We start from the raw sequence: 24,965 nt of genomic DNA on the forward strand, positions 1-24,965 counted from the left end.
TTTGAGGAAAAATGAAATAAATCCTTATGCACACACTGAAATTAAAACTTGCCAACTTCACGTCTCCAAAGACACCTTGCATTGCACACACTCAGTTCCCTCTCAGATCGAACCTACAACCAAGCCCTGAAGGCTTCATCAGCACAGATGTTTCCAAATGTTTTCAGCCCTGCTTAAGTACAAATTTAGTGCCTCATAGCTGTGGTGACTCTGGGAGCCAGGAGGCTCCTTTCCAAGGTCTCAGCATTCCCCTACCCAACCTGTGCAGATGAACAGTAAGAGGTGATAATTGCAGAAAGATGATCAGGGAAGATGGACAGTGTCAGAGGCAAAACCAGGGTTGTAGGATGGACCGTTGTGGGAAGATGGGAGCTGGGGTTAAGAACCGATTTTGAGGGATGACATGACCTGAGAATAGAAGAGTGGAGAACAATATTTTACACATACTATATGTCTTACGCCTCTGATTTTTTAATGTTAACATTCACTTAATGTTGATATGGAATTTGAAGTCCTTCAAGATAGTATAAATTGACAGACAAGCTTTCATACATACACAGTGTGGCTGGAGTACAGTCGACCTTAAGACATCTAGAAATTAGACATTTAGCTCTGAGTGAGACTGGGTGAGATTCATCTGGCCTGCCTTAAAGCTTAGGATGAGATGAATAACATGAGTGTACATATTCCTATACTTTGAGAAGAGTATACTGGAGAAGTTGGCTAGATTTAGACACTGAACTTTCAGAACTCTGAAGCAAAGTGAAAAGAATCCCTTGTGAAATTTGCTTTCAAATCAGTGTCCAACAGGTATCCAGCAGAATTTGTGATCACCTGCCTGTAAGTAGTTTTCAGTCTTGTATTTTAAAATATAGTACCATGGTCACTGCAGTCCATACAAACTCCTACACACAGATACACTGACACCACACTATGAAATGTGTTTTATTAGGATAAAGTGACATTAACATTAGCTATAGGAGAGGGTTTCCTTTATGCCAGTCATGTTGTTTTAGTACAGGATTAGCAACATTTAGACCTGTCCATCCCTCCTAAAATCATTTCGTGTTACAAAGAAAGAAACAGGAGTTACTGAATTCCCATAATCTTGGGATCAAACACTCAATTTATCCAGTCCAATCTTTGAGCATGCAACAAAGTCAAAAAGGCGGAAAGCAGGTTAAATACAGCTTAGAGAGTTGTTAATATTTATTTCCCAACTCACTGTACTGTTACGTCACTTCTGTGCAAAAAGATAAATGCTTCAATCAACGACTGAAGAGAAAGGGAAGTCAAAAAGCAGGTGAAAGATGCTAAGAAAGGCTAAAGAAGTGAAGTCTGACTCTTGCTTTGGAACATGAACTCTAGTGCCTTATACCACTGTGCTCTGTACTCCTTGAGTCTGGCAGTGCTTGTAAGTAATTGCATGAAAAAAAAAGCTTTTACTTCATTGTTTTTCAATAATTGTTCATTTTCTTCTTGGAGCAGATGGTCAGATAGAGCTTTACCTTTTGCATGAGTCTCTTTTCTCTTTATTTGCTTTGAATACCAGTTAAACAAGGCAAGACACTGCGAAAAGTCTGAGCACCAGCAGAAGGGACATACATTGTAAGATCTATACATCATTTCACTGTTTTCTCACCACACAGTCACTAAGGAGAAACAACATAATTGGCAGAACCCCCTGGTTTTTGTATGAAGGCTTTAAAAGACAGAGACAAAGAAGAGGAAACTGGAGGAGAGCTGCTAGATCAAAGCAGCTGAGTTTTGATAGAGGTTTCTTAAATTTCAGATTACACAATCTTATTAGACACAATTTCATCTGCCTTGTTGGTAGCATTAATGTTATTTAATATGTGAGCAGCTGAGATGCTACAGGTAACAAATGGGTCAAACCAGCGGAGAGGTTTATGGCAGAATTAAAAATACCCAAATGCATTAAAATGCCTAGCTGTCTTCCTGATATTTTGCTTTGGACAATGATTAGTAAACATTCAGATCACACAGATGTCAGGAAAGGTCTGTGAAAAGTGGGGGAGGTAAATTTTCTTTGCTTTTGAGAGAAATTGCATTTTCAGCATCTTCCTTTTGTGATCCTTCTGCTGTATCCTTCCCTCTTCCCTGAGAATCTTTTCTCTGAAGGAGCATTTCATGAAGGGTGGCACAGCAGCTTGGGTTGTGTGGGTCAAGAGAAATAAAACATTGCAAAATGACTGAAAAGACTTTTTACTGATGTGAAACTATGGTTTCCTTTGTATCATCTGAGTGACAAACTCCGCTTTCCTCTAGTGGGAGCAGGTTAGTATGACTGCTCATAAATAGAATATCAGGATCCAGTGCTAATAGTTAAAAATATCACTGAAGGTCTCTGTAAGAGCCTGTCCCATTTACCCAAGACAAATAGCACTTTCTTCTACAATGCTGGACTGGTTATAATATGTTTATGCACTGATCAAAACCAGGTTTATGTGTAAACGCATAATAAAAATCTCCTAGCATGTATTGCATATTTTATTATAATAGAAGATATTTCTTATCTCTTATTTCTGTGGAAAATGGTGGGAAAACAGACACCTGTTTTCATTGTTGGTGTAACTTGATAGTTTGCTTTCCCTGGAAGAGCTGAACTCAAGTTTTGGAGAGGTTTTAAATGCTCAGAGGCTGACTTTTATCTTCCGTAAACTGTCATTGTTTGTATGGTGCCTACTGTAATGTGAAAAGAATGCAAATACTGTTCCGTTCTGATGCATATGAGAGAAAAACAGTGGAAAAGCATCATTCAAGCAGCAAATTTTGCATGATGTTTTGAAAACACCAAGAATAATTAAAATGTGTGCGTTTCATGTCCGTCTCTACATCCTGATTTGGAAGAGGGTTTTCTTTTGTTGTTTGCTTATTATTCTCATTTTTATAACACTTATCTTTATCACAAGACTTTCAGCAGGGGCCCTCTGACAAGGGTAAAGATTGCTTGATTTTCAGTGGTTGTGATAATCCAGAGGTCCATTTAATACATTAATTGATGGATATAACAACTACAAATTCATATTCATTTGGAACATATCAGTGTTTATTTAATTTGTAGTTTAGTTTTCCTCATCAGCAAGAAGATTTTTGTATAAAGTTATTCAGGAGGACAATCTGAAATGTTAGCTGTGGTCCTCTCAAAAAGATTTTCTATTTTGGCTCCTGTTGCACAATTATAACTTTTGCACTTCTAAAAAGAATATTGGGGAAATTATTTCCTTATCTTACCTCTAAATGGGGTGCAAATACAACCACAGGAAAAGCACTTATACTTTTTCTAAGCTTATTTATTCTGTAAGTGATAACCCGACCAGCAGGGCAGGACCTGGCCAGCCAAAGCCCATCCCACTGTCCCCATTGAAGTGGCAGGGCTGACTCGGGGGCACATCAGCCTGTCAGGATCAGGGTAAGATCAGGCCTGGTGAGAGGACTCAGGGTCAGACATATCCTGGGTTGACTGGACAGGGCTATGGGGACAAGGATGCGTTGAGGCCAGGCTGAGACATCAGCGGGACCCATGGCTGGGCAGGGCAGGGCTGTTGTGGAACTTACAACTGCCATCCTACAGCATTGTTGGGGTGGAGACTGAGCTGAAAAGGGGTCCTGGGCTGAGCAGGAGGAGGCTCCAGACCAGGCTGCTCAGGGTCACTGAGACCCCTCAGGACCCTGACACCAACTCAGTTTGGAGTTAAGCTGTTACTCACTTATTTGGTCTCATGGTAGTGGAAGCATCACAAAGTCGTAGCTGACTTCCATATGTCAAAGTCCTTTAAAAGTATCTAGGGCCCAGAAAGTTTGCTGTCCAATTTGTTCTGCCTTAGTGAATTGCTATGGATGTTCTGGGAATATAAGCTGTTGGAAAGTCAGGGCCCACTAAGACGCCCTGTGTTTGCCCATTAGTAACGCCAAAGAGTAGTTATTACAGAATCAGTTAAAAGACTGATCCAAAAGCGGTATCTTGGGACAATCCATTCTGAAATTGCCATTCATTTGATCTTTTCTCCTGCTATTTCCTCTTCTTTCAAGTTCTGCTAACAGTTACCAAAATTTATCACTAAAAGATTTTCTGGAGCTTCATTTCTTTAGGGATCCTACAAACCAGAAACACTTGTCGTTTTATCAGCTGAGCTACCAGGCAAAATACCTCTTCTGTAAAAATCTGTGCACAAGCCTGCATAATGTCAATGGCTGTAGTAAGTGGTATTCATCTAACTCAGTGCTGAAGCCCAAATTTAGAAAGTAACTGCAGATTTAACAGTCAGAAGAATCCTAGTGAACTGAGACTAAACCATAGCTTGTTCCATCCAAGAGTAAACGTATAAAATAATTCAGCTGACCTATGCACAAAGATGTTAACTTCTCTCTGTTATCCCCGTGAAAGGAACCTAAGATGATGAGATCAGATAATGATGTCTCTGTAGGTGTAGACACCAAAGGGAGCTAAATCACATACACAGACAATTATTCTTATCTTAAAGAATGACTCATACCTCTATCCCATCATTCGACGCTTCCAGAAGCGGGCAGAAGGGAAGGAGGTAGAAAATGAGATTAAACTAGTACGTCTATAGTTGTTTTCAGAGTAGTTTGTGAACCTGATTCTACACCTTGTTTGGGAATAGTATTTAGAGCTGTTCAGAAAGTGTAACGGTCTGCTAGATGTAGTCAAATGCTCTAGGTGATGGATATATCTAGAACACAATCTAGGAGCTGAATAAAATTTTTTAGTTTATTTCACTTGGATTTTTGTCATAGAAGATCTTGCAGTCAGCATTTATTCAAGCAGTGGTTAGTGCTGACTTGAATATAAACTGTGAGAGCATCTCTTAAGGTCAGGTCTTCTTGAAGGAAGAGGTAATAATTTAAATACCTGGCACTTGATCAGCCTTACCTTTTTTATTTGAGATACATGTGGTAAAGTGTTCTCACGAGGCTGGAGACTTAAAAAAAAAAAAAAAAAAAAAAAAGGTAAAAGGTTTCCTGGACTGGTTAATAAGCTAAACAAGCTTTGTTCTTGCCATGAACATTTCAACAAGCAAAGAGAGTTTTCACAGGCAAAATCTAGTCACTTTTGTCAGAAGAAATAATTTAGGACTGTGCAAATGGGTACATTTCCTGCCTACCGAGGTTTTTCTGGGCACAGTTCACTGAACCAAAAGAATGTTGTAAAATAGTTTTTCAGTAAATGGGTTGAGTGGTTTTTTATATGACTAACAGAGCTACTTTTTGCAATAACTGCCATATATGATGGGTAGTAAGCTTTTCATTATAGACGACTTTCATTGTCCGGGGTGAGTATAAGAGGGGAAGGATATATGTTGGCATGAGAAGGGATATACCAAGTGAGAAAAAATGTTCAAGGGAGATGCCAATTTTCTGTCATCCTGCCTACCATTGCATATCTTAGTGAAGTTGAGTTGAGGGGCTCCTTAAACTACCTGCTTTTACTGATTGGGGCTGACATCACTGAGGCATCCTACACATCAGATCGCCACCTCCTGGGGCTAAGGCAATGGCTGGCCTCTGCTCCATCCATTCATAGTTACCTTCTTCTCACATACACCAAACTTCATTCAGCCTCCTTTTCGTTGCTGCCTTAAGATGATCCATGGCACTGCTGTCTGTCAGTTTGGCAGGAAAAACATCCTCCTAAATGTGAAGTAAATATGAAGCAGACTGTCTCCTTGAAGGGCGTACATGTATGTGGATACATGCCATTTTCAACTGCCAGAAAAGCAAAGGCCGTGCAATTAATCCAGTATCCTCCAGCAGCCTTAGAGCCCCAGGTTGTTAGCCAGTATGCAGTTCAAATGCTCTGCAGACTAACATGAGATATGGATATTAACATGGAGGGGAAACACCAGTTAATTGGAATGGATACAAGCTGCCCTCTGGATGAACTGAAAACCAGCTATTTATTTTCCAGATTCCCTGAATATTAATCTTCCCTGAGTGGAACAAAACTGAGCCATATGCCAGCCACCTGTTCACCATGCAAGTCTCATCCTAAGTTTATTTTCTGTTGCCTGTATCTGTGTTTTTATATCTATATTCACACATACAGAGCACACAGGCACCAGTGGCCAGGGTGTAGAGCTAAGATGAGAGTGTCTCTGATGACAACTGGCCTTTTGGGACTGGGGACAACAGCTACAGTTGGACAAGGCACATACTGCTTTCTTTGTGAAAAATAGGTCTACTGCACAGTGGATACACAGCAGTCATGGTGTGTAACAGCCTGCTGCAGACTTTGCCCTTTGATGGCCAAGGTACTCTGGATGCCTTCTAATTCTGTTGTGGTGTCAATGAAAGCATAAGTATAAATAAAGAATAAAACAACTAAAAGGTTCCTGCTGTTAAAACACTGGATGCCATTTTTTTTTCTTTACACCAGAACATCAAACCAACAAATACTTTGGTGCAGAGTTTTTTTTCCAAAGAAAGGCATTTTATCTCCCACCCTGTGTAAAGAAAGGCAGACGGCAGAAAGGAGAGAATAGATTCATTCCTTTTGGAGTGAAGAGTTCATTCAGAAGACAATTTTGCAGTAACTGTATGTGGTTTCAAGATGTTGTTTCTTCAGAGGTTGACAGGGGCATGTCTATGCTGAGGATTAGGTGGCCTCTGCAACGTGCCCTGCAGTGCTGGACACTTTGCTGGTAAGAGAAGGAGCCTGTCCAAGTGCACACTGCCTCCCTGGGCTGAGATTTCACAGGGGTGAAAGTCAGGGTGCAGATGAGTCCTGCACTCAAACCCAGGCCCTAGCAAAGAGGTCTTTCATCATGAATATAGTCAGAGAAATCTTATAAGCTTTTCAGTGCAGAGCTGTAGCTACCATCTTCTGACAGCTGTACGGCCTAATGATTTGCTCTGTTGTAACATAGCACAGCTCAACTGCCTTTGACAGAGCCCAGCTGGGTTCACCTGCCAAAAGTGTTGCAATTTGTGCAGAAACGGTGGCACCCTTTGGCTGCTAAACCCTTAGCTAGTCTTCTCTGTCCTTAACGCAGCCTTGTTAGTTGAGAAAGTGGGTTTGGATTTAATGGCTCATGAGATCCTAGCCAACCCCTTCGTACTAATCAGCTGAGACCTCTCTCCCTGCAGGTTGCTGGGAATGTCCACCCAGAATGTGATTTTATGACAGAGCTGAAGAAAAAGGAGTCTGAATGTCTGGAGGACCTAGAAGAGCATGGAAATGCAACACCAGCAGGTATTGATATGTGAGGGATGAAAAGAGTGAGAGAGAAGTGGCACACTACAAGAATCAGGACATAACTACGCTTCAAATGCACATGTTTGAGTGTTTTACTTCTTTTCCCACATCCCTGTTCTTCCATCTACTCCCATTCCTTTCAATTGTTTCTTTCACCATTTTTTCACATTCAAATAGGGATAGGCAATCTCTCTGACTGAATGCTTGTGTCCTTGTCCTATTCCTTCCCCAACTGCATGCTATCATGGCATCATGCTTGCTATTTGATCTTTAAAAAATACGGTAACCCCTTAACGAGTACTGTAATCTCTCTTTCTTCCAGCATTCTCTCCCTCCTATTTTCATAATACATTTTCATTTATTGCATTATGTCTGAAAACCCACCCCACTCTAACACGTGGGGTCTAACTAAAGCAGATGAAATGGTCCTCTGGAGGTGTTTATTTCTCACTATAGAACAAAAATTGTGGCTAAACTACTTTTATAAGATACGTAAGGGGTGGAGTGGCAAAGTTTAAAAAGTTTTTATTTTGCTCAATTATGCTTAAAAACACGTTTCACTTTCTCTCTGAGGTTGCAAGAGAACTTGGGACAAATTACTGTGCTGGCCAGAGGCAGATGCTGAAGAGACTCTTGCCTTACCATGCCCAAGCATTCTCTTTCACTTCATGAAGGAGCCAGGTGATGTACTATCATGGTTGTGCTCCTATTGTGTTGCTTGCCTGGCAAGAGCATTTCTGAAACTGGGGGATGAAGACAGAACATTGCCAAGTTCCTGCTCTCTAGTTGGATCAGAGCATTACTGCAAAGATTTCAGTAGGATCTGGGCGAGCTTAGCAGGTCTTCTCATATTTTAAGTATTATCCATAACTGGATATAATCCCATAGACTGTGATGAGGTCCTGAGCCAAAGAACACTGAAATCAATCGGGTAATTTCCGCTGGTTTCCACAGGCTTTGGGATCAACTTGTTGCATGGGTTTTCTACAGAGCTCGTATGGGGGTTGTCTAGGTCAGAACTTAATGATGGGGTTTTATGAGATTTGCATTGTGATTCGTGTGGGACGAAATGAAAGGCAGAAGAATGAATAATGTGTTTGTTCTTTAAGACCGAGGTTGGAGATACAAAGCAGAATTTATAATTGAGGCAACATATGCGTTGGGTCAAATGCAAGACTGCCCAAAGTACTGCCTTTGTGACTGCTCACTCTGAGTGAATATGGCTAAGAACAAAGTGCAAGCTCACAAGAAGGAAACGATCTTCCAGGAAAGACCCAGGTTTGGCAGCTCCATAAGAAAAAGAAGCTGCAAAGCCCAACCTCTGCCTCACCCAACACATGCTAGTTATAAATGAGGGATCAGGAAAATCCCTTTCATCTGTGCAGATTAATTTCCTGCCCTGGTATTCTCTTGCTTATCCTTCATCTGACTCATAAATCTTTTTATGGAAATGTGCTATCCTCACAGAATAAACTGCTTATTCTAGCCTCTGATCTGCAGAGAAAGAGTAAGCCCCAAGGAAGGTGGGAGTGAGAAGGGACACATTAGAAGGGTGGGTGCTGAACAAGGCAGAAGTCTGACAGAGCAGTGTTTCCCAGTCTTCTTCAATGGACTTCCTTGTCCCTGATACAATTTCTTCCTTACTCCTTCCTACCTCTACCACTGCCACCTTGGTTCTCTCAACTTCTTCCTTTTGTCCTCAGATAAAGTGAAAAATTTTGTATATCTGACTACCTGAATGTACACATGCACCATGTCCTACCAACTCTGTGAGATGCTAATGGAGATAATCCCCCTCTCCTGGTATAAACTTTGCACCAGCAAGAGATCTGGTTTTTATTTTCTATTTTATGTGGCTCTTCATCAGAAAAAATAAGTGCTTCTGTTTCAGCTGGGATAGTAAAAAGGAACTGCACAAAGAAAGGCTGGTCTGACCCATTCCCTCCCTACCATATTGCTTGTCCAGTAGAAGATGAGATTCCGCTCGAAGAAGTAAGTTTAATTAAATAAATATATGAGTGGTGTGGTGACGTTATAGGATTCCTTTCTATTCCTGAAGACTACTGGGGAGGGAAACTCAGCTGAAGCTGGAATTTCTTACCAATTATGGAATGCAATTCAAATTTTACTCTAGTCACTTATATTGGACAATTACTAAGGTTATTTTATTATTCAGGTATAAGAGCATAATAAAAATAAAGCCAGATGCACATTCCATACCATCATGCAGTTCTATTGAAATTTCTCACAGGTATAACAGCTAGAGAAACATGTTCATAAAATATAAAGTAATACATTTCAATAATATCAGTCAGCAAGACAATTTTGTGGCATCACAGCACCAGTACCTCAAATTCGCTGTCACAACACTATTATTCTAGACTCAGCAATATCTGAGGACAGGAGAGAGGTTACTGGTTTCTCATCCTGCCTGCCATAACATTTCTAATTCCACAAGGAAATAAAAATAAAAAATGCTTCAAAATCTACAACTCTGTAATGCAGAACAGAATTTGACATACTGCTTCAGTTAGATTTGCACAAGTGGCGATATCTAAAGTTTATCAGGGGAAAAAATAGTGCTTGATCTTTAAATAATAAGGATACAAACATACTGTATAGATGTGTTTAGCTTCCTGTAACTCCTCTTTCAGAGAAAAGAAGCAAGCCAAAATACTATATCATATTTTAATGAAAAATATCACAATCCTGAAGATTATTATGGTTACATAAAGCCTCTCTTGTGATCAGGTTTTACTATCTTGTTAGCTACTGTGGAGAAAATGAGCAATAACTCAGTGGAAAGAATCTGAAGAAGTCTCCACTAAGTTAGAACTGATAGAAAGGAGGTAAAAATAATTTTAAGTGATTAAAAATTACTTGTCTAGTCTAACTTTAAAACTGTACTCTTCCTCTGTGCAAGCTAAACACTGCACTTTTGTCTTTATTTGTACAAGTCAGGTGAATACTATCCTTTTTGTCCACTACAAAGAGAATGAAAATAACATTTAGACTGTAGTTGATGAAGTCCGTTCAACTTGGTGGAGAGAAATTAGTTCATATCATCACAGAGCAATTTCTCTTTCCTTCCCGTTGCTTTTTGTACTGACTTTTATTACGCTGTTTAACTTGAACTTTCTTTCCAGCCTCTCAGCCACATTATCTTCTGCTGTCCATAAATAAACAGTGAAATGCAACTCCACTTATCCCTACTTACTGCATTTACACTTGAGGGGTGTTCTTAGAAAGGATAATCTGGCTTCCTACAGATGAAACTATCCTGGAAGACAAATGCAGGGTGCACCTAGTGTGCTCTGACCAAGAACAGAAGTTCAGCCCATGGGGTTAGACTATGGCTCCTCAGAAATGCACACTACACGGATGTAGGGTACTCAGCACCAAACGTTTCACTCTACTAAACCAGACCTATCGACCCGCACTTGTTAAGGCAGGGCAGTGATAGACCCTTTTTCTTGCTAACAGAAAGTGATAAGGTCTCATCTTACAATGAGTTGAATTGTCTTCTGGGGGTGTTGTTTCCTTGTTTCCCTTCATTAGCTAGAAAAGAAGTAGAATAAGAAGAAACAGGATTTTGTTAGCAATTAAACAGTACGGTCCTGTGGCCATGCTCTCACACTGCTCATTTTCCTGTAGACTCAGCTGCTCATGCTTAGGCGGCTAATTTTTAAGCATCTAAAACAAATGAAATAAATCCTACCCAATGTCAGCCTTATAAAGCCTTAAGTTATACTTGAGGCTCAAAACAAGCATCTGCCCTTCCCCATAGAGAACTGTGGCAACACACTTCATAGCTGTGTAGATTTTAGGATATAAGAACATTGAAATGGGACCCAAGAGAAAAAACATGTTAGATTGAAGGGAAAAATTTGCAGCCTAGAGCTTATTCATTCTATTTTTTGCTTCCATGTGTGATAGTCGAAGTCAGCTTATCCTCACTCAGCGATCATGTCTGATAGAGGTGTCATTACAATTGAAATGGATTTTGATTGGCATTATGACTGAGTAACAGTTGAGTTTGGCAGCAAGAAAAAAAGAAGAAAAAAAATAGAAAAAAAACCTCAAAACAATCAAAATGGGAAAGAAGAATAGATGGCAAAATTGTAAGGAAGCAGAGCAAAGGAAAGTGGAGAAACATAAGGAAAGGCTGATAGAATTCTGTATTCATCATGCAGCCAGCTGCCAGCAGGATTGTCCTGCTAGTGCTATGGAAAAAACACAGTATAAAATGCAGTGCTTATAAAAAATGTGTAAAAGTTATTACAATGCCTTTGTGGGGGACTGGCTTTGTTTCTTATGGTTTTATGAATAAGCTTGAAAGCATCCTGATCAATATATGTTTCCTCATCAGACTGGGCTGTATCCCTGTAGCTATTGAACGGGTCTTCACAAAAGAAACACAATGAGTGATTTCAGTTGAATTTTGCTGTGGGATTAAAAGGGAGGTAAAAAGGCAGTCAGGGATGTGAACAGATTGGAAACACCAAAGCAAAACTGTCAGAATCAGTAAAACTGCTGTCATTTGGCTGCGATTTATGGGACAAATAATTCTCTTCTTTTATAGCAGTCCTACTTTTCGACTATAAAGATCATCTACACTGTGGGGTACAGTGTATCGATCACCTCACTCCTTATTGCCGTGACAGTTCTTATTGCATTCAGGTATGTTAAATTATCCTCTAAACTAGATTCTTTTAACAGTTCTTAGTGTCTTAGACTGTATAAGACATTAGACATAACAAAGTAATACAGACAGAAATCCAGAAGAATAAAAATAAAAATTTCCAACCATATTGGTTTAATAATATCATATTAAGGCTAGAAATGAAAAGCGATCAGAGCGAGCCAGGCATAAGAAGAATCATAAGTGGAAAATAAATCCTGGCTGTCTATCGGCAAAACTCAGCAACTCACTTTGATCCTAAATAACCAATAGATACATTTGCCTGCTTTGGCTGGAATGAGGATAATTTTTTATACATTATGTGTGCTTGCCTTTTATGTCTTCAGTGAATTTTATCTTAATAAGAAGAACATACACAGAGAACTTGATTCTGAATTAATATTCCTGTGGCACTGTGTTTATTATTATTGAAACATTTATAACTAAAGACAGATTTTGTAAATTAGGCTCTGAAATTGGCTACTTTTAGTAAGATTTCTTTCCTACTGAACTATCCAGCTATTAGCCATTTTCGGGTATAATTTAGAGTATCTAGAAAAAAACTGATTATTTACTTTCTCATTTAATGTAGATTTGATGTTTGCTGCCATATAAGATTTATTTTATTAATCTTTGTTTATACTTCTTGTATTTTTGTAAGACAAAAAATAATAGAGTTTTATTATTATGTTGTAAGAATCAGGTTTCTCTGGGGAAAGTCTCTTGACCTCTGTTTGTTCCTAGCTCACGTCTGGAAGTCAACAGATATGTTTATTGACATCCACTCTGACCTCAGGAAAACAAACCAGCCCAAATAAGGGGAAAGAAAGAAACAATGGACGTAAAGATACTTATCAATAGGGAGGAAAAAGTTACAGTTAACAATGGGTTTGACACTTGAGTTCACTAAAAAAATTCTGCATACTTTAAGTGAGCTTTAAGATTAGGTGACCCTGAGATTACTGGATCTGAATGGAATTCAGCTTTTAATAGAACTCATTGCTTATTAGCTAATATCTTCTGCTCCAAATGAAAGCATACAGTTAAATTTGGAGCAGGCTTTTGGAGGAGCTATACAGATTCAAAGCCTGTATTTAATAACAGTTAAAAATTAATCTGAATTAACTGAGAATTTGAAGTAGATGTGCCAAATTGTTTTAAAGCTCTTATCAGCTTTCATTGAATTCATAAGAGTAACTTTGGTTAGCTAAGGAAGAATTCTTTAATTCTGGATAAGGCCGTCTACACAAGGGTTTAATGTAACTTTGACTCACCCACAACATAGGATACAGAAAATCTTGCTAAGTAATCATTGCCCTGTTCATTGAGAGAACTGCCCAGTTAGCTCAGGATATCTCTGCATGCTTGTTCTTGGGAGTGGTTTAGCCATAGTTAGAATTGTATCAGTAAAGATCATTCCTCAAATGAGGTGTTTCTTGGCCCAAAAATGATGCCAACCAAAAGCCTGTCTCAGGTATACTGAACACACACTAAAACTGAGGGATCTGAAATTTGGCAGCCCAGAAATGTCACCAGGGCACCACCTAACAAGGAAGGAGATCAAGATGTAGACTGTGGGGGAATTGCTTTATGTGAGGAAGGTTTCTATTTCTGCCTGCCTGCAGACAGAGCTCAGTGGATGATAGTGTTCCTTCTATATGTGCCTGGAAGTACCTGAGATGAAACAGAGGCTTACTGCATATTTTGATAACTGCCAGCACAAGTCAGTTAATCACCTCAGAAAGACCTCTCTTCTTTTCTTCCAGGAGGCTTCGTTGTCCCAGAAATTATATCCATGTACAGCTCTTTTTCACTTTTATCTTAAAAGCTATTGCCATTTTCATTAAGGATGCTGTCCTTTTCCAAGAGGAAGATATTGATCATTGCAGCTTCTCTACAGTAAGCACATAAAAAGCAGGATACTGTGGTACTTGATATATTTGCATACCATCTAGATATGGTTTCAGTTTTTATGGCTCTTTTTTGCTACTTACTTTTTTTCTGCTTCTAACCTGGTAGTGGACATTATATAGTCCTTTTATTCAGCACGTTTTACCTTCACAAGTGTGTACCTCACGCCCTTCTATGGTCTAAATGCATCAATTTATGGTCCTGTAGTACCCTAAATAAGACACAGAATTTGCCATAGAAAAAAAGTAGTATCATTACACTGTTATGCTTTTACAATCTGAAGCCTAAAATTGAAGGTCTCCAAGCACCTCGTAACACTTTTAAAACATAAGTCTTCTGGAAATGTTGGATATCTTGTCCTGACTAGAAGCTCTGTACTGTGAACCACAAGACATGCAAGGTAGTAAGCAATCAGCTTTACTCCAGCCACAAATATTGGCAACATGGCAATGATTTTCAAACAGGTTTATGAGATGAATCTTCTGCATTGCCCGCGGCAACATAAAAATTCAAAACTGAGCATAAGCAGGGAAGTGGTTCCTTGAACGTTTGTCAAGGACTGTGGAGCATTGACTCTACTCGTATAATATATGCTGAAGGCAGTGTATTTGTGAGAGAAATCACATGCTTGGGAGACCAAGATATATTTCTAATACAGAGCTATAAAGCAAAATACAGTGGAGATTCCGAGGTATTATGATGGTTAAAGCCTTAGTATTCAAAAAGCCATATTACATTTGAAGCTCTCCCTTCAAACACACGTTTAATTGTGAGATCTTAGTCTTGGTAGAACTCAGCCAGAAATACAGATGCCTAGTACATCTGCAAATCAAACACGCGTCCACAAGTAATGCCTAAACTATGACTTTCCTGTTCCCTAGACTGAATGCAAGATCTCAGTTGTTTTCTGTCACTACTTCATGATGACCAATTTCATGTGGCTGCTAGTAGAGGCTCTGTACCTAAACTGTCTACTACTCTCGTCCCTTTCTCATGGAAGAAGATATTTTTGGTGGCTTGTTCTCTTTGGCTGGGGTGAGTAAGGCTTTTACCTGAAATTAATAAAAGGCAAGATGTTAAACAAGGCTTTATTCAACCCATTAAAAATACTGGAAATGGAATCTAATCTGCCTGACTGAAGTGCCGACCTTGAACATTGCTTTGGTTTTATTTTTACACGCATACTAGTGAGGAGTAATCAAGCTTTTTAGAAGTGTAGCATTAAAGTCCCTGTGAAATAAGTGGGAAATTAAGTACATTTGAGAACCCACGAGAGAGATTCAGTCCATTTAACCTTCTTCTACCCGTTGAAAATACAGATACCTCTACGAAGTTATCACAAACACCCAAGTTAGGTATACCTCACTCCTGTTCATACAGAATATAATTACACAATGTTCTTCTGAGAACGGGTCCATCTGGAGTCATAGCAGGCATTTTTGTACTCCTGATATTGCTATAGCCCATCTTTTACATTGGGCAATAGTATGAATAAAGGTGCACCCTCCACTAAATAGCAGTGCAGGCGTGAGACAGCAACATCACCACTCCCTTTTGTTGTGGTCTGCAATAAACCTAATTTCAGACCTTCGTGGTGATTTAGGAATCAGAAACCAAGTGGCTGCCTACATAAAGTTGCTGTGTAAAGGAAAAAGCAGAGAACTCCTGTATCCCAGGGGAATTTTTGCTCAGTTCAGGGAGAGAGTCCATGCAGGTTGCCACCAAAGGTTAAGATAGGCCTGACAACTAGGCAAACTTAGGGTTTACGTAAAACTAGGCAAACTTACCTAGGTTTAGGTAAAAATCTAGGTGTTTTAGGGAGATTTCAAGTGCCTTTTTAGGAAGGTTTAAGGTAGAGTGCATCACATTCTGTGTTTGTAAAGTGCTGCTATTATTATTAGCAGTAGTAGTAGCAGTAGTAGTAGTGGTGGTGGTGGTGGTGGTGGTGGTGGTGTTTTTTTAAGATTTGCTAAATGCTATTCCCCACTATTTTGTCATGTAAAAAAGCACCATTATTACATAAACATGGGTTTTAATGTGCTATCTGCATGCAAGTGCTAACTTCAGGTGAGATCACACAGGTGAATTATGTTCATGTCAGTAAGAGGTTGCAAGTTCAAGCAAAGTAGCTTCTGTGTCCCTTTACTTCTTCACAGCAATGCGTGATCACCAAACAGCCAATGCCATAACTTGTTTCATTCCATCACGTCTATCAGCAGATTTCTTTTTAGGTTTATACTGTGAGTTTAAAGCAATTCCTCTTAGATGAACAGGCCACAAAGGGTAATTCAAATTCTAAAAATGAGTGATCGGTATTATCATAGCAGAGTTTCAGTGGACAAGATTTGGAACAATTGATGAAACTAGAAAACTACCATTTTTGTTTAACTATCTGGCAGGTTTTCCAACACTTTTCACCCTTACATGGATATTAGCAAAATTCTACTTTGAAGACACAGCGTAAGTCATTGTTTCCTACATTATTCTATATTCCTGGGTTATGTTTTTAATTGATTGCCATGTTTACACACGTGTCTTTTTCTAAACTTAGTGTTATTTTCTCAGATGCTGGGATATTAATCAAGGCTCTCCTTACTGGTGGCTAATCAAAGGACCTATTATAATTTCTGTCGGGGTAGGTGTCTGGTTTGCCAACATTAATTGGAAGAAAAAAGACTTTTAAATTAAAATCTGGTTACTGTTTGCTGAAATGTTCTTTGAAATAAGGAGGAGGAATGGTAGGACTGCTATTGTAAACTTGCCTATGTCCAATGCAAACTAAAAAGAGGCAGAGAACTGCCACCCCCCCAAAGCAAACATCCTTCAAAGAAATTAAAACTTTCATAGAATTGTCAGTTTGGTTGAAATTAATAGCAGGTGAGTAGCTAAACCATTCTTATATTATCTGAAAACAAAGTTTAACCTAAGAATCCAGAATCAGCCATAAATTTTTCATACAAAATTTCAAGGGCAATAGTTTTCTGTTCCTGGGTTTATAGCTCTTGAGCCTGACATTTATTGAATAAACTGATGGGCTGCAAATTATTATCATATGTGATTACTCCCACACGTCATTAAACCCAAGCAGTGTTTGAAATAGTAGCTAATGGATGACCGTAAGGCCATCTATTAAAAGCTGAATTCCACTGGAGGACAGATGCATACAAATAAGGCACATATATGCAAACAACGTGAATGGAGAATCTCAAGTTGAATTCTGGTCATAGTTTGCCACATTTCAATAATATATTACATTTCCTTCTTACCTCCATTATTTTTCCCCCTACTAGTGCTCATCTGACATCCACGGCTGAAGTCAAGAGATTCAGGGGACTGCAGTGATGATTCTTCTGCTGGAATATACTTAAGGCATCACTAATGGATAAAATGAGATTAGACTTTCTGGTAAAATGTGGACATTCTTAGGCAAAATTAAGCATTCAGCCTCACCTAAAGAAGAGCTGGTGTGTACAGACACACAAAAATGCGTAGGGAGAAAGTCTCTGATCGTGGCAAACTGAGCAGCTTCACAGACTTTAGTAAAACTGTGCCAAATTGCAATGGCAGAAAAGTTGATTTGCAAGTTAGGATTGACCCTAGCTAGCTTTGGAGCTGAGCTGACTCTCCTCAGTTCTCATCAGAGTCAACAAAGAGAAATATGCACTTTTGGTATGCGATTCATCTGGCTTATAATAGATGTCTACCTTTGGAAGAGATGACTCTTCCCCAGCTGCCCCTGAGGCTCTATAGACTATGCTGGCTGACTCTCGCTTGACTACAAAGGGAGAACAGGGTGACCAGCTCGTATCCAGGCATCTCATTGTAGATACCTATATTTAGTCAGATGAATTCTACTATTAATGTCTAAAGTTATTAACCACACTTGAATGCAATAGCCATCTCAAAAGAGATTCAGTATTGTATGAGCTACAGAAATTAGAAAGAATCACACGAGCTTTTGACAAAATAGTTTGCTTAACAAAGTCAAATTCTCAAGTTTTCTCATCTCCAGCTATTTCTTTAAGAAGGAATTCAACCTATTTAGATGCTTGAATGCTGCCAATAGAAATGACATTATGAATCTTACACTGGTCTCATTGAAACTCCACAAATTACATGGTAACTGAAGTAAAAAAACCAGATTTTCATCAGTTTTACATTAGAAAGTAACTTTTTCTCTTTTTTTCCCCCCCAAATACTGTGAACAGGTCAATTTTCTGCTATTTATCAACATTATCAGAATTTTGCTGAAAAAACTAGATCCCAGACAAATTAACTTCAATAACTCTTCTCAGTACAGGTAGTGTATGGAATAATAATAAATTTTTAAAATTAATTCTTTTAATAATAAAAACTTATATAATCTTTTCTAACAACGAAACACTTGCCCAGTGTCACAGACTGGCTCGGTTTGGCTGACGTTAAATTTCAGAAATTCCCAACCTTATTCCATTCCCAAGGGAACAAGTCAAAGGATGAGACTCATCCCACCTAATATTTGCCATCTAAACATGATGTACTCAAATCAGTTCAGATGTCTACCTTCCAATTACAATCAATGGGGAGATTAGGAAACCATTCATTGCATTCACATTAGATCTCTGAGTTAGGGCAGGATAAACTACCCTCTATAGATGCCTTTGCCTGTACAAGGACTATAAAGGGAGCCTGCATATTACTTTCTCTGTATTTAGTTACAAATAAATGTAGAATTTTCAGTGGTTCCAATGGGGAAAAATATGTTGTACTCCTTTGTGTTTTCCTGATCTATAATCTCATTCAGAAAGACATAACACCAAAATACCATAAGAAAAGCCACAAATAAGGCAATAAGCATCAGGAATCTATTTCCAGATAGATTCTCACTGTGCTTTCTTCCCAGCACTGTAGTCCCAAGAGGTATGAACTTCACATATAGAAATTTGGATCATTTTTTTAACTTCTGTTCATTGCTGTGGCATAATGCACGCACTAGTCTTTACTCAGGGAAATAATATTACCTCACTTCTTCTCATGTCTTGTGCTAGACGTCTCTCGAGGTCAACTCTGCTTCTAATTCCGTTATTTGGAACACATTATATTGTCTTCAACTTTCTTCCGGAATATACCAGCCTGGGGGTTCGGCTTTACTTAGAGCTCTGCATTGGATCTTTTCAGGTAAAATGACTGCAGAGACTTCAATGCCTTCTTAGTAGATTTTCTAACTTAATCTAGTGTCCACATGACAACTAGTATTGAACAAAAAATCGTCGGATCCTGAAGCTAGTGTCTCCTCACGGAGTTCATGGTTCTTTGCTGAGTTACAGCATCTGAAGAAGTGACTCGTGTCCTACCTAGCTGTAGGCTAGACTGTATATTTGTAGACTTTGTAAATACAAGGCCAAGTCTTTCGGATGCATGTGGGACTTGGGACTACAGTAAATTCTGTGGTGGGTCAAAGTCAAGCATGGAAAACTTTCTTTGTTACCAGTGGTAATCCACATACCTTCTCTGACTTCACTAACAAGATCAAGTTGATTTGGGCTGATGTTAAATTATCCAGGGGCAATCGAAGCTGTAGGTCCAACCCCCTTGCCACTTCTATGGCAAAGAGTAAATTTACAGGTGAACATACAAACGTCAAACAATGCCTGATGCACATAGCTCTGCAGAGGCTACTGCCCCGAGGATTGCTACGTGCATTTTTCTCCTGGGTGAGCAAAAATACTTGGTGTACTTTGGATGCCCCCAACTGCTCTGAGTTGGCACACAGGGCATGGACAGCTTGAGTAGCTTGGTGCCAATTAGAACAGTTACTGGGGCTGCTCTGATGTATCCTCCCGGTGGCTTTGCTACCTGAGTTATGAGCAAGGGAGCACGCAGCTGCCCTTCGCTTTCTTCTCTTCCCTGTGCTGCCCTTCAGAGTCTACAAGAAGCAGCTGTGAGCAATCCTACCAAACTTCACAAGGGAGCATATCTCCCCCTGAATGGGTGCACGGCATCATTTGTCAGTGAGCATCACCAAAAAACCCGCAGTTGTTCCGGTTTAGTCCTCTTGAGGATTTAATCCGTTGTGTCAATCCTGTCCAATAAACCCTGCACATCTTAATCCTGACCTTCTAAACTTGGAGGTGGCCTTCATTGACTCAATTAACAATGTAAGGAATAAGTTAACTGAACAAAAGGGTGAGGTGTTTTGCTGATGTCTGATCACATAAGCCCATTGACCTCCTAGGGTTTTCCTGGGTTTATCTCAGTTCAGAATCTTAATAAAAGATTCAATAGACCAGAATTTGATCTTATCTGATATACTCCAAAGACACAGAAGTTGACAGGAAAGTTGTATGTTCTCCTTACATGGGTGTCCTTACAAGGTCTATGTTTCCTTGCTGATTTACACTGTGTAAAATATTAGCTCACAGTGTGTTCAGCTGTAGAATGGACCATACCTTTGTAAGCGTAACATGGGAGAACTTCAATCACCATATCATCTGTTCTTGTGAATTCATATTGTGTTACTGACTTTGGTGAAATGACAGTAACTAGTTGATTATCTGGCTGATCAGCTTTATTGGAGACAAATAAAGAATTCTCCAATTTTTAACAATCTTCCAACCTATAGTGATACTCATTAATTCACATACACTGTACAATTACGAAGTCAGTGCAAGAGGCTTTTTCAAACTGTGCTTACGTTCAACTTTTTTTTTTTTTGGGGTCTTTTTCAGGGATTTATTGTAGCAGTTCTCTACTGTTTCCTGAACCAAGAGGTAGGGAAAATGTATCCTTTACAATATTGCTTTCACTAGCAGATATATAAAGTTAATAATGTGTTTCATACAAGCACATAATAAAATCTTTTAGATTCTTAGGATTGTCTGTTAACGTGGGAATCAATGAGGATGAATTTCATTTCAATTATCTTCATGGGAATGAAGCCATCTAGTGGACGAATGAACTTTTACAACTTTCCTATTCCATTAAGCATTTTTTATCCTTTCTGCACATTTTTGTACTATAGCAGGTCTTGATAAACCCATGCTAGGTCCAGACCTGAAAGTACAAGCTGCTGCAATGATGCAAAGAGATCTTACTAAAGGTCTATGATTAAATTGGAAAAAAAAAAAAAAATTATGCTGATTGCCCAATACTATAATGTTATTTTGTAGGTTTTTTTAATATGCTTATGAAGCTTCCCAGTATTTCTTCATGGTGATAAATATGTTCTTACATTTCAAATATATAGTTCAGGACCTTACTATTGATGGGACAGGAATCATTCCATTCAGCTTAGTACCCAGGTCCATTAATCTGGTCTAGATGTTGTGATAAGAATGCATCTTAAATGAATTACATAGAAAACATAACAATTTATCCTGTATGAATGGGTTGAAACCCTGGAATTTCCCCTTTTTTTCTGACTACAGAGTAGCTGAGCTAGCTATATTAGAGTATGACTGGGATTCAGTTTTGAACCACACTAAGAGTCTGCTGGTTTCTACCTGCAGCTCCTAAAAACGGAGAGCCTGATTCAAATATACCACCCCAAGGGCATCCCCTAGAGTGTCAAAGGTGTGTTTCGGAGGTGAATCCTGTCCCTAATCATCAGAGTTAGTGAAATATTCAAATGACCAACTACAGTTGTCTGTGTTAGAGACAGCTGACCCACTCTAGACTCCCTGGGCTGTATTGACTAAATCTCCATTTTCCAAGTTTAAAGTCTGGGGCTGATTAAGCTTTCAAACAGTATTTAATTGTCTATGTGCGCCCGCTCCACACCTACTTAATGTTGACAGAAATTTCTGAAATATTAAAAGAAATATCTTCAAATGTATTAACACTTCTTAACATTTTGGTTGAGTTTATGGCTATAAATTGTTGACTGCTCTAATGATGCTTGTGTTCAGTTAACACTCCTGTTCACTAGTCTGTTAATAGTCCTAATCTCTTCTGATGGTAGACCATAGCTTTACATTCAGCTTGACACCCTAGACATACAAAACTTCAATTTAGAAATTTCCTTCCTATTAAACATCTGTCAATGCACATTTCTAATAAGAATCAGATGTGAAGGCAGGCTTTAGTGGCTGGTCTGGACCCCCTGTATGTTTCTGTGAACACACCAACACATGATATACATAGTTGTCAACAACAGAAAAGCAAATGTCTCCTGATTGCTGATGACTTTCCCCTCATCGTCTAGCAAAGTAGTATTGGTTCTCAGCTACAAATTGATGAATGTTGATTAAGAAACTTGCTGGAGATTATACTTTTCTAGAAGGAGGTGGAAAGAAGACAACATCCCTTAGCAACTGAGGAAGTGCAAGCAATGCGAGCGAATGTGTTTAATTGTGTAGGCAACGTTGGTGAGACTATTACTGGAACAACTCTTCAAAGAGATACAGAAAAAAAAATGGGAGACAATATAAAGAAAAAGCTAAAAAAATTTCTAGCAGTGTAGAAAATGTTTTACAGTGCTAGAGTTAGGGACCTCAAGCTCATGTCTCAGAAGGAGATTGAGGTGACTTGACTATGCATAAAGATATCAGAGTACAACTGATTTGATGGGAGAAAGTTACTTAGCGCTGATACACTTTTCAGTTGAGCACAAGAAGTTGGACTAAAGACGGCCAAGTAGAAATTAAAACCAGATAAGTTAAAAATGGAAGTGGAACTTTTTTCATTTATTTAACTGTGTGACAGCTCTAATAACAAACTTTGATCGTTGGGCCCATAGTGATCAAGCAGGAACACAGGACTGGGCAGACTCAGATCAAGTATGGCCTTACTTCTTGAAGGAAGAGTGGGGTTCATTTACTCTTTTCAGTGTGAGAGGCCAACTCAGAGCTAGCCACACTAGATGTTTTCATCAGTGCAGAGGGATGGGCAGGCTGAAGACAGGCTGGATGAAACATTCTCTGGATGATCCTACTTTTCTCTGTCAGCTGGAAAGGGAGACCAAAGGAACTATCTTGGACAGGGATGTCTAAATTTTAGCCTTCTCTAGCTGCTATTTCTACTCCTAAGCAGTATTTGACCACAAAATAGCATTCTTCTTTCCTTTTGAGGTTCAAACGGAAATTGGCCGGAGATGGCATGGTAAGAGATATGGACTTATGCGAGTGTGGAGGAGGACGAGATGGACTGTGCCATCTAGTTCTGGAGTAAAAATGACCACATCTGTGTGCTAAAGATGACCTCAGGATCTGGAGTAATCACATATAAAAGCCTGATTAGAGAAAAACAACAAACAACAAGCAAACAAAAAAACCCACCAAAAGTAATGATTGCAGTTCATACTGAGCAAACTGGAGGACGATCCACCTCTACCCACTGGATGTCTTTTGAAGGACAAGCATTGCAGTGACAGATTAAACACAGACTGGCCTTCTCAACACAAAATATCTCTCTCGTCGATATGCTATGTTTCACAGCAAACACAAAACTCACCTCTTCTTGGTTCACTTCCTGTACACTTTCACTGATGAACCATATAGCATAATGTCTCTAGGGAATGGACACCAGTAGTATCCTTCAGCGACAGCACAGATGACTAGCTCTGGAAACTGGAATTCAATCCTCATGTAGTGGGAGCTGGAGTCTATCCAGCTTGTTCAAGCTTTGTTCCTTGTTTTGATTCAGTAGACATACAAATAAGAAGCAAAATGTCTTGTTAAACTGCAAGACAATGACTAAAAAGTCCTCTTAGATTGTCTTTTTATATTGTCTCTTTAGAATTAAAAATATTCAAATTTTATCGTAAAACCCAATTACTCTCATGTTCTGATGTTATTTCAGCAGCTATAGGTTAGGAAATTTCTGATAACCAAGTAGTGGAAAGTGGGAGTTGGGAAGGACAAGGCTCCATAAGATAATCACTAAGGAATAACTACTCTTTGCAAGTTAAAAAGAAAAACAAGCTTTTGCACAGAAAGAGAATGAGACCCACAGGAGATGAACTAGGAGACTGCAAGGAATACTGCTGAGTATTTTCTTAAGTGTGACTGGTTTTGCTCTCCAGTGTTGTAAAACATGCAGAAGCTTGAAAATAAACTTGCATTCCCAGTGTTTGTACTGGAGGGGTTTTGTTTGTTTGTCTCTTTGTCTGGTTTGGTTTTGTTTCGTGTTTTTTTTTTTTTTTTTCCCTAATGGTTTTTGTAACCTGTAGGTTAATGGATTGATTAACCTCTTTGATGGGAACATCAGGGCTTGGAAAGGAGTGAAGTTAAACTGTACCAAACAGTCAGGACTATTACACTGATACATTTTCATCCTGTTCTTCTGGACACTCCAATGAGATTCCAAGTCTGATTAAAGAGAAATGATAATAGAGAAAAGTGGACTTGCCTTCCTTTTTCCTTTGCTGTGTTCAGGTAATTACAGCTAGCTTGAAGAGGTGGAATGTTATGTCATTTAGTTTGTATGTAAAAATCTGACTGCCAAGGAGATGTCTTCCTCTTTCAATTAGAAAAAAAAAAAAAAAAAAAAAAAAGTGGTTTTCTTAATGGTTTTCTTCCACCTATGAAAAATACAGCAATGGCTGAATTCATATCTGAGGGTGGGAGAAGAGTCTGAGGGAGCAGCGGGAGGAAGATGTTTATTTCCATTTCTGCCATGACTCCTAGGAACACATATTACAATGCGGGGCCTAAGATATTGTTTATATTGCTTTCCTTCCTTTATGCAGAAGGATTCAAGGTGAGCTGGACGGAAGCATGTGTTGAATGGCTGGTGATCTGTTGAAACTAAGAGACTAGCAGAGAGATGAGTTTTCATGGCTTTCGGTGTCAAGCAGCATCCACCTAACATGAAAAAGTGGCAAAACCTGTAAGCATGAGGCAGTTGAATGAGTCTCCTTTCCTGGACATGGGTGTTTTTCAGCCTCCAAAAGATCATGGTCTCTATCAACTAAAATATTGCTCAGAGTAAGAGCTCAACTAAGACACTTAGATTTTATCCATTTTTACCCATTCATGCTTAGACAGAAAATTTCCTACAGCGGCTGCATTTCTCTTGTTGTATATTTAACTGTGAAGTGGCAAATTCAGCCTAAGACCATCATGCTCTGTAATTAGAAGATACAAGAAGAGGCAATAAAAACCAAGCAAAATACTTTATTCTGCTATACAGATCAGCCATTGTCTGGCTCAGCTG

General features: G+C 39.0%; 1 protein-coding gene across 2 annotated transcripts; it reads left to right on the forward strand.

Moving 5' to 3' along the window:
* The first annotated feature begins 1,381 nt into the window (after positions 1-1,381).
* Positions 1,382-23,002, forward strand: GHRHR (growth hormone releasing hormone receptor). 2 transcript variants are annotated; one of them, XM_086467111.1, is made up of 13 exons: positions 1,382-1,414; positions 7,132-7,237; positions 7,814-7,921; positions 9,132-9,232; positions 11,823-11,920; positions 13,688-13,820; positions 14,714-14,867; positions 16,232-16,292; positions 16,398-16,467; positions 18,041-18,132; positions 18,860-18,989; positions 20,540-20,581; positions 22,880-23,002. In XM_086467111.1, exons 2-13 carry the CDS (start codon positions 7,165-7,167, stop codon positions 23,000-23,002), a joined length of 1,185 nt encoding a protein of 394 aa, XP_086323237.1. In that variant the 5' UTR covers positions 1,382-1,414; positions 7,132-7,164. The 2 variants fall into 2 exon arrangements, with proteins under 2 accessions (XP_086323237.1, XP_086323238.1); XM_086467112.1 differs by lacking the exon at positions 7,814-7,921.
* Positions 23,003-24,965: the final 1,963 nt, after the last annotated feature.

This window comes from Leptosomus discolor, chromosome 6, assembly GCF_034619465.1.
Source record: "Leptosomus discolor isolate bLepDis1 chromosome 6, bLepDis1.hap2, whole genome shotgun sequence".
NCBI classification, from domain to species: Eukaryota; Metazoa; Chordata; class Aves; order Leptosomiformes; family Leptosomidae; genus Leptosomus; species Leptosomus discolor.